This window comes from Lepisma saccharinum, chromosome 19 (assembly GCF_977018435.1).
Source record: "Lepisma saccharinum chromosome 19, izLepSacc3.1, whole genome shotgun sequence".
In the NCBI taxonomy this organism is placed as follows: Eukaryota; Metazoa; Arthropoda; class Insecta; order Zygentoma; family Lepismatidae; genus Lepisma; species Lepisma saccharinum.
The window spans coordinates 68,510,662-68,527,940 of NC_139247.1; the positions used below are offsets into that span (position 1 = coordinate 68,510,662).

The 17,279-nt window shown below is 38.6% G+C and overlaps 1 protein-coding gene across 1 annotated transcript; it reads left to right on the top strand.

Moving 5' to 3' along the window:
• Positions 1-10,353: 10,353 nt before the first annotated feature.
• Positions 10,354-16,513, top strand: LOC146002914 (uncharacterized). Its single transcript, XM_083141015.1, has 2 exons — positions 10,354-10,802; positions 14,488-16,513. The coding sequence occupies exons 1-2, from the start codon at positions 10,377-10,379 to the stop codon at positions 15,553-15,555; spliced, it is 1,494 nt and encodes a 497-aa protein (XP_082997141.1). The 5' UTR covers positions 10,354-10,376; the 3' UTR covers positions 15,556-16,513.
• The last annotated feature ends 766 nt before the right edge of the window (positions 16,514-17,279 follow it).

Sequence of the window (17,279 nt, forward strand, 5' to 3'; positions counted from 1 at the left end):
TGCATCATGGAGTGTCCGTAGAGGTTATTGACGTCCGTGTACATGATGTAGCTAGACGGTCGTGAGGAGTCGTAGCCGGTGGCCATGTGGTGATTGTTGGCGCGCGAGTGTCGCTGCGACACCTGGACCATTCCACCCCGCACGGCGCGTTCCACAAACAGCATCATGTCCACGTTCGAAAGAAGCTCCAGCTTGATCTTCGTCACCAGAAACATGGCTGACCACGCCAGTCCGGGGAGACTGTAGAAGTAGGCAGGGTCCAGCTGGTAGATCTTCATTGCGGTCGCACGGAACGTCTGGAACACGTCGGCGAGGAGCGTCACGTCAAGTCTGAGGTAGGCGTCGTGGTAGTCCCCAAGAGTTCGACAGCCCAGCTCGCGCCACATGGACTGGTCGTGGTGATAGTCATCCTCAGAGATGCCCGAGCCTCGCAGCTTGCTATAGAACTTCGCCTGGGGAGGTAGCGTCGTCTCCGCGAACTTGGAAGGATCTGTGACGTATTCGTAGGGATAGACCCCCTTACGCTTGAAGAGACCTGCGCCCAAGTTCGGAAAGTTTCCGGAGGTAATAAGCATTTGCTCGTCGCTAAGCTTCCCTGCGAGAGCATCGAGGCTGGCCGGGAGGAACCTCAGGGAGTCGAGGAAGCGAAGCTCGACGGTAGAGTGTGATCCTGGGATTCGCACCCACTTGCTCACACTGATGTAACGCTCCTCGTTCTGCGCCAGGATGTTGATTCGCATGTCGTCGTACCCAAGATGCTTGACGAGGTGGTGGAAGTCGTATCCCGAGCCATTGTGAAAAAACACAGGGATAAATCGCGGGTCCCGGGCCATGAGGTTGCATCCGTTGCACCAAGGGCCAACATACCTACCGTCAAAGTGATCGTGGTGTTGGACTTTACGGTTGTTGGCGGTGTACTCCTTGACGCAGACAGGGCAAGCGATGGACTCGTCGTGTTTACGCTGATCGTCGGGAGACAGTGGGAGCATAGACTTGGGGGCCAACAGTACCTTCCCTATCTCGTTGGCCTCGACAACCATCCTCTCGAGGAAGTGTTTGGCTGCGTCGGGACCACGGTACACGTAGGGCTCGGGGGCAATGTGCTGGTCTCGTCGCACCACAACGTATGCGAAGCTGGATGCCTCGTGGAGTTGGTAAGGGGTGGTGGAGGAAACTTCGGGATCTGGATCGCAAGTGGACAGGGGTTTGAGGAAGGCCTCGAAATCCGCGATGATGATAGCGGGGTGCTCCACCATAGCACCGTGCATGTGGAAACGCTCCACGGTGCCAGGTTTGGGCAAGACTGCCACACCTGGCTCGTTCTCATTGCAGTAGATCTTGTGGCTGGCAAGCTTCTCTGCAGCGATGTTGGGACCTCTGATGTGCTGATAATCCTGCTGTTCTCGATTATCAAAAGTTGACAAGCACCTGCGACAAACTTCTATGCTACCATGATGCTTGCTTGTTTGGCTCGACACCAACCGGGAGAGGGAACGGATAAGGGTGTAGTGGTGATTGGTCTCGTCCTTGATAAGTAGGAGATGGATTTCTCGAGCATCATTGTTGTTTACGTCACTCACCCGGATGGGGTACACCGCATTTTCGTCAGTGAGACCGTAAACATTGATGGCCAACCGAGGGTTGTGTGTACGGGCCTCAAACTTTCGAATATCCGGGACCTCTACCGGGTAGTCGATCCCAGCCATCGCAACTTCCAGCTCTGCCTCATAGGGTAGGTAGTGGCCAACACGTTTTGGATTATTTTTTGGCTCAACTGGGTGCAACGCTGCCAGAACACACCATACGAAGCACTTGGCGTCACTGTTTTGAATGTTCAGAACAGCCTTCTTTGCCGCAATGGTAGGTGGTAAGGGGACGTAGCTGGAGGCGGAGAGAGGCACGAACTTACAAAGTTTGACGCACAGTTCGTGAGGCTCGCCACACAGCGAACCCCCCGAGCCTTTAGCTTGATGTTCTTCTTGTTTTGCCACTAGCTCATCGGCAAACTTGTTGTAGATGACCTCGAGGTTGTTGACATCCGCCAGATGCAGCGTCTTCGCCTTGGTGTTGTGGCAGAAGCTGTAAATTTCATCGGAGGGCTTCTTGTACTGGCAACGTAGCGATGCGTAGAATTTGGTGGAGTGCGTTGCAAGCGCATCACCGAGGATGGAAATAATCTTTGCTCGCTTCTCCTCCAAAAAGCTACGCACGTCGCATGAGCCCTCCGAAGTGATGACAAAATCTTCTAACAAATGCTGGAAAGCAGTCTGGTTCGCTTTCGCCACAGGCTTGACGCGTTTGGCGGATGGTGGCGAGTCGGCTTCCGCTTTCCTCTTGGTCGAGCTGGTCGACGGTTGGGGAACAGGTGCTCCGACGACAACTTTGCATGATGTTATATGCCTCTTCAAATTATTAATAGTAATAGGTATACCGCACCTAGGACATGATTTTTTAGCGGTTACACGCTTACCAGGTGCACAGGTACGACAATGTCTTGCAAAATGTGCGCTTGATATGGTTATCTTGCACACAGGGCAATTTTTCTCAGATTGCATCTTGTTGAAAATATTTGTGGGTATGTTATTATATATATATAGTGGAGTGCCACAAAATAAATACTGTGCAATAATTCACAATAGTGTTGGGTTTGATAGGAGTGTGTTATTTATGCTATTTCTTGCTTCTTAATGAATCCTGTAAATAATTGAAAAAAAAATAATTAAGCTTGTGTATAGAAAACACAAAAATATTATGTGTGCATAATTCTACCAAACAATCTTTTTTTCTAACCCTCAGCCCTCTTGGCGTATGAAGTATAAATCATAATTTCAGAAAACATGGTTATTTTCCGCTCGCCATTTTAAAAATCAAACCATAAGCATTATTTATGTTTATAGTATTCGTCGAGCAATAGCAGATAGAGCAAGAATCGTTTTCCTACAACCCATAGTTGATGAATTACAAAACATCTTAGAAATTACATCTTGAAATTTTAATCCAAAATAACTCGAAAACAGCAGGCAGTAGTCATCATCCCTCCAATAAGTTGTAGAGTACTTCTAATTTTGTATCGAATGCTATTAAAATTTTCGAATTAGAGTAAAAACTAAGCCAGCAAATCAAGTTTCTCAAAAAAATAAAAAATTGTCTGTATTTCCGAAACTTGAGGGGGTAGAAACGATTTTATTTGCTAGTCGAATAGTTCTCGTCGAATCCTATCCAACAAACCTAAAATCATCATCCTAGCTCAATTAGGAGCCGAGAAAATCAATGTCTTGGAAAACGTCTTAAGATTTTTGTCTTAAGAAAATTTTCTTGACAGACCGGAAGTAACATCTTGAGATACCGGAAGTCGACTTTCTTAAAGATTGAGATATTTGTCTTAAGACATTTTCCAAGACATTGATTTTCTCGGCTCCTATGGGGCCTAGAACCATGTAACTTTGGTCTATGTATATACCAACACTTGCCCGACCCTGTGGCCGAGTGGTTAGCACATCGCGCTGCGACGCCAAGGGTCCCGGGTTCGAATCCTGGTCGGGCTTGGTTGTTTGTGAATGTCCATTTCATCACTCATCCCCAATCTTCGCAAATTAGCCAAGAGGTACAAAACGTAAAATAAAATAAACTAAATCAATCATTAAGTTCCGTGTTGCAATCATGAAATTAAATTTTAATTAACTTTTTTATCCATCTCTCTCAAATCTATATAGCCTGTTCATATTTGGCATGTCAGCCATTTTGTTTACGTAGCAAAAAAAAAATCTCAATGCTCGTTGTAGCCATAAGTATAATTGGATATAATTGCCGGATTTTATTTAATTTTAGGTTTAAAATCAATAAGCGTGCATAAAAAAAAAACTAAATATTTTAAATAAATAAGATTCGAATAACTATGTACTTCCACTAGTCTTTGTGATGGCGCAGCGGTAGCCTTGTATTCAAGGGTTCGATACCCGTGCAAGTGGTTTTTGAAACTCTAGGTCCAGTCCCGATTAGCCTTACTGTACATAAAATAGACTTAAAACATCAAATCTATCAGTACTTCCACTAGCCTCTGCAATGGTACTGTAATAGTTTTGTAATTGAAAGTTTGATATCCGCACAAGTGGTTTTTGAAACTGTAGGTCCAGTCCCGATTAACCTTACGTGCATAAAATGGACTTAAAACATCAAATCTATCAGTACTTCCACTAGCCTCTGCAATAGTACTGTAATAGTTTTGTAATTGAAAGTTTAATATCCGTATAAGTGGTTTTTGAAACTGTAGGTCCAGTCCCGATTAACCTTACTGTACATAAAATAGACTTAAAACATCAAATCCAACCCAGTGTACACGCGTCAATACTATCCACTATAAGTAAACTAACATGATCATAACTAACAGTTATGTTATTCGCAATGAAGAATAGTTTTTTTTAAGCACATGTTATATATGCTCATATTTTTTGTTTAGTATAATTTTGTTGTTTAATGAAGACAACACTTTCTGTTCACTGACACCACTTGCAATTATTATTAACACACACACATGTAAAAAATAATAAAAAAAAAACAAAACTTACCTACAAAAAGCTGCTAGCAATTTAACACACACGAAACAGTAGTATAATTGCGTAAATTTTAGTTTTATAGCTGGTCAAGCTACTTGTGTGTATATAACTTATGCTGATATGGTACTCACCTGACAGACCAAACTAATTCGGTTTCTATTACACTTGATATTCCACTTGATATAGCAAACACTTTTATACGACTATCTAGTAGCAATACTCGACTGCAACTGATGTGCGCGAGGTTTCTAATAGAAACTTATACCTGCCGGCAGCTAAACTTTCAAGGTTGGTTCGAGCTATGCGTGAACGCCCTTTCCTAGAAAAAATATCGTTGACGCCCAGCTGTATTCTACCGGAAACAAGTAGAACTTGTTTCGTACAGAATTTATGACAGCTGTGTGAGTGATTGCTTCCTGTAGTCACCCAGTAGATTTGAATCTTGTGTGCCCTTTAGTGCAATCCAGGAAAAAAATATCGTTGAGTTTATCGCACAGTCTGGGTGCGACTGCAGGAAGCTGTCAATCACATAGCCGTCGCAAAAGCTGAGAATTTGCACAGTTTCCGGCAGTAACAAATAATCTTGATTTTTGTCGAGTAATGATACCATCAACTCGATGGACAGCTTCCTGCAGTCACACCCCAGGCGATTGACAGCTTCCTGTTGTGTGATTGATGGTTTCCCATAGTTACCCGCCCAAGTTTCCACACAACACAGTTGAGTTGACCACAGATTTTCAGCTTATCCTGTCAGTCACCCCCAACAGTCGATGAAAATTGTAGATAAGCTGTGATTGATGGCTTCCCGCAGTCACCCACCCAAAGTTTTTACATGGTTGAGTTGACTACAGATTTTCAGCTTGCCCTTCAGTCACTTCAGTAGATGAAAATACAGAAATAAAGAGAAGTACGTACGTATGTGTGTGGCGCATCGTTGCCGCGAGAGAGGTTTGCAAAAATCATGATATACATTGGCGCTCGGGACTTGGAAATAATACGTATTCGCTCACCACTGTTGCCAGCTTAGTCTCTCTCTTTATCTTACAACAACATTGGCATCTCTATTTTTTAGTTATAAGCGAGTTGCCAACACACTCTAGTTAATAATACTACATATTATACACACACACACGCACACACATACTGCGCTACCATCCATCTATCCCTCTCTCTCTTTTACGGCAGTGCCGACTCTCCTTGCCCTGTATATGCAGGTTGGCAACATTGCTTTATGCACTGTAAGGCAAACCTCAAGCAAAGTTGCCAGCCCCTTGCTTTAGGCTAGGTTAGACAAAATAAGCTGTAGGTAGGCTGTCGGCCGTTTAACTCTTCCCTCCCTCTCTTCTCTCTCTTTTTTGTAAAAGGCTATGGCAAAAGTACCAGTAGGTTGGCAACCTTGCTTTATGCACTGTAAGGCAAGCCTCAAGCAAGATTGCCTGCTCCTTGCTTTAGGTTAGGTTAGGCCAAGACAAAAACCTTGGTGATTTTTTCGAGTGAGAAGTTGGTAACACTGTAGAAAAAGGTTGCCAGCTCCTTGTTTTAGGTTAGGTTACCCCGAAAACCTTGGTGATTTTTTCAAGTAAGGAGCTAGCAACACTGCACCATCAAATAGAGCTCATGCCTTACAAGAAAAATCCATTAAGGCAAGCTCACCACTTCAGCTCACCACAAGAGGACGTTCAACTCCCCAACCTGCACTACTTGCATACGACATGCATTTTCAACCCATGATTTTACCTGCTAATTTCTAATATCGTCTTGCATTTTTTCTTCTTCACAAAATAATTTTACACTTGGGGACCAAACATGAAGCTGTTAGACCATACCTACTTTCAGCGTGACTGTAAATTACATACCTCTACATTTTAAACTAAAGATGCTTTCGAGTTTGTTTAAACAAGTTTGCATTGTTACCTATTAATATGTTTAATTTAATCTGTATCTAAAGATATATTGTTCTGGAATCCTAGAATAAGAATGAAACAGACGTTTATACTTTTACCCAACGTATGCATACTACAATGTAAATCGGGACGATACTGATTGGCAGAAAAACGATGTGCTAAAAGTGGACGTAAGAACATTCGTTTCGCTATTCTTATACATAGACACAGATTTTAAAACAAAATTATAATGACGTTGTTGTTAAGTATCTTTAGATTTAGGTTTCCACACAAAGCAAGAACTATAGTGGAATCAATTCCATACACTACAATATGCTCGTATCAACTCTCTATGTCTTTTTTCATTTATGGCTCGTCCACATGCCTTTCCACAATTTGTAAGAGATTTATTATTATTATTGTCATTAGTTACTCTCAAAACTATTACATTTTTATTAAAAATAGCAGTCGTTTCGAAATGTGTAATTAATTCCATTCTAGGCATACACTAGTTGTCATTGCACTGTAAAAAATATGTACCTTTGATGAGAAGCCAACCAGCATGTTGGCAACTTATCATACCTACTTGACTATAAGGTCATATTTCCACAGCACTTTATTGCCCACTTTGACTTCTGTAGAAAAAATATTATTAAAGAGAGGGGTTGGGTTTAGGAATGTTTGTGCGAAGTTAGGGACTGATAAATGTAGTGTAGACGGCAGGGTGCAAGCGACGCACGAACCTTGCCTGATGCCCACATAAGCTCGACGTCAAACGTCCAGCGCGACAGGGAGGTCATGCACCTACCTGCTATATAAGCACGAGAGCAATTACGTTGGGCTCTCTTTTGTCATCGAAGTTTACGCCTAAGCTATTGGGCTGTGTTCAAGGAAGCGTCGCCGGATTAGTAAAGGTGAGTGAGTGAGTGTGCCTTCCGTTTACAATCCCTACCTCCAGTCACACCAATAAACCTAATGTGGAGAGAGAATTAGTCATTGTAATTTACCGTTTGCCTTATCCCGTCTTGTCCTATAGTGGACGGCGTTCCCTTGGGGAGAGCTGAGACCAAATGGTGTAGGCGCCGGGCATACACTTGTATTTTTGTGACTTTTAAATTTCTATTTATTTAATAAGGCAGAGGATCCCAAACTTTTTCGTTTCCCGGTGCCCTTTGTGTTTCAAGATTTTTCCACGGTGCCCTGGTCAGAATGCAGGTCTATCTAACACTTGCGATGCTCAGTTAGTGTGGTTAGGTTCCTTGCCTTTAATTAAATAAATAAAATACTTCTTCCTTTCGCATTACGATCCTTGTAGTATAGCCTTAGCCTTCTCAACAATGCCGGTCTATTCTTATCTATCTAGTGCCTTTTGTCTCCATCTTCTTATCCTCAGTGTTCTGATGTCTCTCTCCACATCATCTATCCATCGTATCCTTGGTCGCCCTCTTCTTTGTCTGTCTTCAGGTTTTACGGAGAATACTTTCTGTACTTCTCTGTCATCATTCATTCTAATAAGATGTCCTGCCCAGCTCAATCTCCTTGCCTTGATTTCAGCTATAATATCAACAGATTTACAGAATACTTTCAATTCATAATTATAAAGTATTCTCCATCCTTCGCTATCATATTTTGGTCCGTATATTTTCCGTAGTATTTTCCTTTCCCAAGTTATCAGCATTAATGGTGATATCTCCGTGAGTACCCATGTTTCACTTCCATTCAGTATTGTTGGCCGGATCATCGTCTTGTATGTTCTGAGTTTTAAATCCATTGATAGGTGTCTATTCCGAAATATATCTATAAAGGCATGAAGACATTTGTTGCCTACTGAATTTTTTATTTAATATCAAGTTCTACATTATTGTGTTGAGTCATTAATGATCCCAGATACGAGTATTTGAAGTTTTCCACCTCTTCATAATTTTGGTCTGTCTTCCCCAAGTAGGGTTACTTGTCAAGTCTAATATATTTTGTTTTCGTTACGTTCACTTCAAATCCGACTTCATTAGCTGATTCTTCATTGCCAAAAGAACATCCTCAACAGAGCTTTGACTTCTCCCTAAAACATCTATGTTATCTGCATAAGCAATTTACATTTCGTATGACCTTACCAGACATGATATTAAGAGTGATGTGGAAAGAGCATCTCCTTGGCGAACTCCAATTACTGTTTCAAACGTGTCTGAGAGCTTATTTAGAATTTTAACTTTATTAAGTGTCTTAGTAAGAGTCATTATAGTTGGATTTACTACGCGTAATTTGTCTAGTATTCCAAATTCTTTCATAATCTCATATATATGGAATCTATTTATACTATCAAAGGCTTGTTTAAAATGCACAATTGGTGGCCTGTTATATTATATTGAAATGCTTTCTCCAACATTTGTCTGAGGGTAAAGATTTGATCTGTGGTAGAGAATCCTTGCATAAACTCACATTGATATTCTCCTATAACCTCCTCAATGTACGAGGAACGTTCATAAAGTAATAATGCTTACTTTTTAATTGCAAGCTTGTTTCAAGAATTTGCACTGTTGGGAAGCCCTTGGTCCTTACGCTATGGACTTCCACAATATCATGCCTCCTTTCTTTATCACCTCTGCAGTGATACTATCCTCACCAAGGGCTCTATTATTATTATTATTTAAGTTTCTTAATTATTTGGTTAACTTCTCCTTCTGTGGGTTCATTAATAAACTGTTGGGGACCAATATATTGCTTACATTCTATATCATTTCTACTTGAGGATCTATACAAAAGTTCTTTGAAATACTCTCTCCAGCGTTCTATCACTTCTTCTCCACATACTAAGTTCCCAGTTTTTCCATGCTACCATTCTAGGCTGATAACACCTTCCCCCCCCTCATTCCCTCATAAAATTTCCTAGCATCATTTCTGAGTACAGTCTTTACAGATCTTCCAGTATATTCTCTTCATATATCTTTTTCTTCCTTCGTAAAAGTTTACTGAAAAAAGAATATTTCAAATTCAGAAACCGTTTATGTGTAAGAAGTACTAAATAAGCACATATTTGGAATAATCATATTCAACCATATTCGCAATCTTATCAATCACTATCATTTCAGTGAAAATTTTGGAACATTTCGCGGCGTCACCCATGTAAGCCAGCCACGACGCACACTTTGGAAACTACTGTAATAACGTACAGAATCTCTAATTCATTTTTAATAATATGGCACAGGATTGTAGGGAATATGCAAATTAATCAAAACAACCCGAAGAAAGAAAACATCCTCAAGTATATGCATCTTCTCTCATTGCCCACCAAGTAACAATGACGTGCGAATCGAAGTTAGAGGTTCAACTCCATGAAAAATATTAAAGTATGAAAAATTAGCAACAATTAAATTACAAAGCAGTTAAAGTAACCTTTATTTTGGTTCATACAAAGTTACCAAGCTTGAGGATAACAGCGTTAGAGTATTAGTGTAAGAGCGGAAGGATAAATTGTTAAAGGACTCATAACTTGATATTAATACATAATGGTTAATATTACAATTTCCTATCTTCATGTATTTATCATTATTAAACATTATAATTTACCATTCATATATTTTTTTATAATTTACCTTCTTACGACACATGCTTCAAACTACACTGCACAAAGTAATAAAGTACATGTGAAAATGAATTCTGAATTGGGGTTGCTCATGAGGAAATAGTGCATTTAAGATTAGTTAATTTATGTTGAAATAACGAGAAATGACAGCTATAAAAATTCTTATGTATTAAATCATCGAGAAAGTGTCTGGAAAAGGAAATGGAATACCTTTGATAAGATTCTAAATCTTGACATTTATATAAACCTGGATCAATAATTATTTATGATGTCTTATTCATATGTTCCTATTTAAATAGTGCAGCTTCCATGCATTACCCATTGAGGAGAACGAAAGTGTTAAAGGTCTCGGTTTGCAATATGTTGGGGTTGAAATGCGTGTTTTTCATTGCAACGCTAATGTGTGAAATGGTGATATCGGAGGGTGAACTGATTAATTTTGAGGAAGATATGGAAGGGAATATACCCAGTGGTTGGAACCATATATCGTGCGACCTATGGCATGTCGTGAAGGTGGAAAATGTGGGTGAGAACGTTCAACCATCTCCATCAGAAAACAAAAATTGCCTCCAAATGAAGGATACTGGACGATGTACTGCGAGAAGTAATCAAATGTTCAGTCTTCCAAAATCAGCACAAATTGAGTTCACGTACTTCTTCAAAGGCGACGAAACGTCACTGGAAATAGCTTTCTCAGGAGGAGATGACACTGATATTATAACATCCAGCGGAGAAGGGTGGAAAACCAAGACAATGTACTTCAACATTATTGGTAATCCTGTTTTGGTAAGATTCCATTATGATTTCTTTACGGTAAGGTGACCAGATTTCTAAAACAACAAAACGGGACATTTTTCATATTTTCCTGAAGGAAAACGGGACAAAACGGACGAAAAAGTCTAACACATTTTTCATATAAAAACTGTTTCGTCATAAATACTTACATCTTAAAACTAATAAATAAAGACGGTGTAAATAAATTGCATAATATGATGATATTCACTACACTCCAACCGAGCAGTCCTTTACAATTGGAAGTCATTCATTGAAATTTTGCCGTTCAATGGATCTTCTTGAGTACATCCTCTTTTTGAAATAACATTTTGCAAAACTTTACACACGTGTGATTAAAGTTCACCTTATTAATCAACATAGCTTTCGAAGTTTGTACAGCAAGAGCGTTCTGTCAATTGTCCACAAACCATTCACATACGAAAACACTCGTTCAGTGGGGGCATTAGTTCCAAATGAACAGAGAGGAAGCTGCAATATTTTAAGAAAATTGGAACATGGTACATTGTTGACATTGAAATGTAAAATAGTTTCTACCCAAAAATGCATAGTTCATAGTAATAGTAGAGAAGGTGTATTGTTGCAAGAATTCTAAGCCTATAAGTCACTGTCTCAAAAAAGAAATATTTTGGCGACCTGTTTTTCTTTCGAAAAATTCGTGACAGCAACTGTGAAAGGGACTGTCATGGCTAATACGGTCATGGTTGAAATTACACAGTTACTGTACTTCAAGTTTGCATATTGCTGTGTTTTTCATTTCTTGAGATGAAATGGATTAATTTTATGGTACTTTAAACAAAACTGAAGGAATATGACATGTTTGTCTGTCTGGCTTCTGTCCGTATGCGTTAAGTATTCTTATATCATTAAGTAAATAGAATAATGTAGATAAAATGCGAGTATGTTAAGGATTGCACATGCATAGTTTATTGAATTTATTTTTAAATTTTAAAATATACTTTTCTAGAAATTACAGCGGTACAGTTGCTCTATGTGGAAGTGTATTTTCAAGAATTTATTTTTCCCTTAAAAGAAAATAATACATTTATCAAACTATGCGAATATACTGAGGAGGTATCTAACTCGAAATATGTATTTTTTTTTAAAATGAGTAGATTCGATCACGGAGAAATTCTCGAGAAATGTGTTCAAAATTTGAAAATTTTTAACATCTAATTCGTATTTTACAACTTTGCGCCCAGTCTCTTCCGTCTCCTGGAATGGATACGAGATTTCCACAGGAAACGAAGCTAAGGGCATCGCATGAAATGGTAATGGTTTGGGGGGATGTTGGGTCGAGCCTTCGGGAGGAAGGGAGATGCCCCGTATGGTTTAAGGCGAGGAGGAACAATTACGCGCTAGTTGTGCATTTATTTCAATTTCCTTGGATTGGGCACTGCTATTTAAAAAAGGGTTTAGTATGCAAGAGAGAGTGAATTTCTCTCCATGTTGCAAGTGGAAACTGTTTTTGAAGTTGAATAGTAAGCTAGACACGATGTTTGAAAAATATGATTAATACGGATTTACAGAATCCCATGTATTCCTTATGGGAAATTAACTTCAACTTCAATTTACGGCTAATCAAATAGGAGTTTCGACTTTTCCTTCTAGTATGACATAGTTCAACGTGTCCTTTTCCGTCCATGTACTTTTCTGTGACATTGGATGTTTGATATGTTTGTGAGACAACTGTCGGATGCTTTGTGAAAAGTTTACTCGCCGGGGGGGCATACCAGCCCCCGTATCCCCCCTCACTTCAAGCACTGGTTAAGGGTGCCCTGAGGCAGCTTACTTTCTTCTTGACGTGTGATAGCACAGTGCATCAAAGAATGAAGGATGCGGAGGCAAGTTTCGCCAAACCCCTCTACTCAGTGGTATATCCAGAATTTTCCATAAGCCTCCCCGATGGCGCAGTGGTAGCGTCATCGCCTTGTAATCTAGGAGTCACGGGAGGCACATTGTGGTTCGGATCCCACTTTAAACTGTAGGTCCAGTCCCGATAGTCCTACTGTGCATAAAGTGGACCTAAAACACCAAATCAACCAACCAACCAAGAATATTCCATCTGGGAAATACAAGTTCATACTTAGGGGGAGATGTAAGTTAATGTTTAGGGGGTGTGAGGCTAAGTTTAGAGCTATAATTGACAAAAATAGGGTCTTTGTGGTAAATTTTAGAAGGGTGTTCAGGAAATTTTGGGTGTGTTAGGGGGCTGTTGGAATGTTTGAATAAATCACAACCTCTACCACCTACTCCTCTTCTCCTTTCCCTTTGGTTCACTTATGTAAGGGTACATAAAAATGATATATCACATTTACCTGTGAAGAACACTTGAACAACAAGATGTGGAAGAATTCAAGAACTGCGGTGTTCTCCAAGGCCTGTATTTTATTTAGAAGCAGTATGGATCACAAAGGGTCTAACTGGTTTTCAGAAACACTTTCAAAATGCCGTTTCTTGGAAAGGGTGTTCTTTTTCTGATAAAAATTGCAAAACATAATTTTGTCAATTACCGTTGACTCAAGATACTGTGGCAATTAAAGTATGATTGCAATGGATCACATACCCTCATGGGGTTGATGTTCTAAAATAAATAGACTTGATACACGGTGGTAATTCTATCTGGTTCGCCTGAGTCTATTAAAATTGTTACATAGAAGTATAGTTTCCTCATAATTAAAACCAGAAATATTTAGGCTGTATATTTTTAGGTTTATTTCTTATGCACGAACACATACAGAAGCATAAAAGAATCTGTTAATTTAATTTAATTTAATTGCTTGAAAAAATAACTCGGTTACAATCTACTCATTATAAAAAGTTACCCGAGAAAGTAAATTGTTACTTCCAAAGTCTACTAATGAATATGTATAATTTTAGAGATGGTTATGTAGTATTATGTAGGAAAGTGTCCTAGGAACGCTCTGAAGGTTTCTGTTTAATTGTTTGATTTGATATTTAGCGTACCTTTTGTGCTTCTTTTGGCTAGTTTTGACGATGAGGATGAGTGATGATATGATGAAATTGATGAAGGGATACTCGCAGAGAACATCCAGTCCCAGGCAGATATTCGTTGTGCTGTGGTAACCACTCTGCCACCGAGGCCGGTTGACTCTGATGGTTCTATATGTAGTTTATAATAGATATGTTATAGGGGAAGGAAGTTCGTGATTGTATTAGTCGGAATGGGAATGGAATTATTAATAATTAATAAATATTAATAATTATTATAATCCTAAGAAGGTACTCATTCAGTTTAGTGATATACTGATAACTGATGATATTGGGTAAAAAGATGAAAATAAACTTATCATTTTTAGATATTTAGAGTTAATTTTTCAAGAACATATTTAACAAAAATAGCATTTTGCAATTTAGCAACGTCTTGGATAAAGTTCAAAGTAAACATGAAGTCATGTGTAAAACTTTAATGAAACTTTAAGATAATTTCGTGAACTTTCAAAAAAATGTGCATACTGAGCGAAACGTGTGATAGTTGTTCATTCGAAATGCACAACTTTAAGATTAATAATAAACTTTACATATAATTATTATGTACACATTTCCTAAAACCACGAGGCATGAAAATATCGAATAAAATGTCTTATACTTTTTCGAAGAAGGAAATAGACAAAACCTGGTAAAGCATTTGTAAAACACAAATTTCTTATTTTTATAGATGGAGCTACGTGGGACTATTTTAGGTGAAGGACTTCTTCTAATTGACCAAATTAATATAACTGAGGATTCAAGAACTACAACTGAAACAACTCTTCCTTCTACAACAGAAGAAACTACAACAGAGAGCACAGAAAATGAAGCTACAACTCCTCCTACTACAACAGAAGAAACTACAACAGAGAGCACAGAAAATGAAGCTACAACTCCTCCTTCTACAACAGAAGAAACTACAACAGAGAGCACAGAAAATGAAGCTACAACTCTTCCTTCTACAACAGAAGAAACTACAACAGAGAGCACAGAACATGAAGCTACAACTCCTCCTTCTACAGCAGAAGAAACTACAACAGAGAACACTGAAAATGAAGTTACAACTCTTCCTTCTACAACAGAAGAAAGTACAACAGAGAACTCAGAAAATGACACTACATCTCCTCCTTGTACAACAGAAGAAACTACAACAGAGAACTCAGAAAGTGACACTACAACTCCTCCTTCTACAACAGAAGAAACTACAACAGAGAGCACAAAAAATGAAGCTACAAGTCCTCCTTCTACAACAGAAGAAACTACAACAGAGATCACAGAAAATGAAGCTACAACTCTTCCTTCTACAACAGAAGAAACTACAAGAGAGAGCACAGAACATGAAGCTACAACTCCTCCTTCTACAACAGAAGAAATTACAACAGAGAACACAGAAAATAAAACTTCAACAACAACAGGAGGAACTACAAAAGAGACTACAGAAACTGAAACTCCAACAACAACAGAAGGAACTACAACAGAGACTACAGAAAATGAAACTCCAACAACAACAGGAGGAACTACAACAGAGGCCATAGAATCTGGAACTCCAACAACAGCAGGAGGAATAACAACAGAGACCACAGAAACTGAAACTCCAACTACATATTCTACAAGTTCTACAGGAGATGTTACTTGTATACCGTCTGGTACGTCAACAACTGAACACTCTACAGTAGGAGGAAGAACTACAACGGAGACGACAACTCCAGAAACAACGACAACAACCGAAGCTTCTACCACACGTAGAAATTGCTAGGGACCGAACACGATGACCGAATGCCAAATGTGGAAGTTATTGTTAGAATCATGTATTAACCATTAGTTTTGAAATAATTACATCAAATATCAAGCCACAAAATACACGACGAGCCCAAAAGAAATATACAGATTAAAAGCTTTATAAATCAAAAACTGTTTGTTTTATCACAAAGCCTTTAGTTAGTACTGTTTTACACAGAAACTCGTCAAGTTTATGATCTCCGCTTTTAATTTGTTTTCGTGACATGAGCATCATGTGAGCGCCCTTAACGTCAGTCGAGCGATATGGCAGCTGGCCAGGTAGAAATAGCTATTGATATCTGTCGTGATACGAAATAGTCACACATAGAACATTTGTAAGTTAGCGATGTAAAGTTCAGGACATACTCTTCCAACCATATAAGTATTTCAACCATGTTATTAAAAGTCTTGTTTCTGTAATACTTCGAAACTGTCTATTTATTTTAGGCTCACCCTATATAACTTATTAATTCATTTTTCCAGTAATGGAGAGAGTACAACACATTAGGAAACACTAAAATTACGAGTATTTACGATATGAGATTTTCGTGAAATAATCAGAAAAAGTAACTAATTATTTCCTGCATCAGAAAGCATGTATGTAATGTATTACTCTGCATAATGTGGTTTACAAGCTGCGCTAGGTATACAGAAACATGAAATGCTGTAGAAAACTCGTGTAAAGGTACTACGTACTGTACAAAGAATTGCTTCGAAAAAATCATTCATTATAGCATCAGAAGAATTGCAAAATTATGCATTGCACGTAATTACTATCTCTTGTAGTAAATATAAATTTAATTAAAAACAATCAAATTGAAACAATGTAACTGCTATTGTATATGTTCTGCTATTACTAATCAAAACCTGGTGTTGGCATTTCAATGGATGTAGGTTCTTGAGCACGTTAAATTTATTTGGATAATTTATAATCTAATAAATAATTAAATAAGAATTTCAGTCTTTTCAACTTTATTTTTTACTTCCCTTAGTTTCTCAATAAGTAAACCTAGATAAGCAAAGTTCCATCAAATTATTTAATCAGCTTTTAAGTCCATCAAGTTTCATGTGCCTAGGATTCTTGTTTCCGAGATATCAAAGTTTACGGAAATATCCATTATTACCAGTGTGATATTTAAGAAATTTCCAGAGGGAGGAAATTCTACTGACTGTCTATGAGAGCATGAGATAATTATTTATATGTTGTGTGTGTGTATATATAGCTATATAGACATATGTTTGTGGCCGCTGGAGGAGAGGGGTTACAGGGGGTGGGGGTGGTATCTCCACAATTTTATATGGTAAATAGGGTCACTACACACTTAGTTTTATGCCACTCACTCAACTTCTTTATTTTTTTTTTTTAAAAAAAAGAGCATTGAACAGAACATATTTTAAATAATTGCTAAAAATTGCCGATTTAAATTTCTATCTTGACAGAAAGAAAAGGCCAAATCCAATTTATGATCAAAACAGCTAATCGGTACTGGGCCTACAATTTTTAAAGTGAAATGTAGAAACCAACCCCAGAAATCTATAGTCTGGACCTAACTTTTGAGGATCTGAATCGAACTTGGACATAACTTTAGGGAGAGAATCAAAAAGTTTTCTACCACATAAAAATAGGGTCCAAGACTAATTTGCTAAATTACTGTTACATTTGCGAAATCATAAAAATTACTCATTAACTTGCTTCTCAGG

Bases quoted from the DNA above. Each gene is read 5' to 3' on its own strand.
- LOC146002914 (XM_083141015.1), top strand. From the start codon at position 10,377: ATGTTGGGGTTGAAATGCGTGTTTTTCATTGCAACGCTAATGTGTGAA. The intron at 10,803-14,487 runs GTAAGATTCCAT...TTATTTTTATAG, and splicing joins TTATTGGTAATCCTGTTTTG to ATGGAGCTACGTGGGACTAT.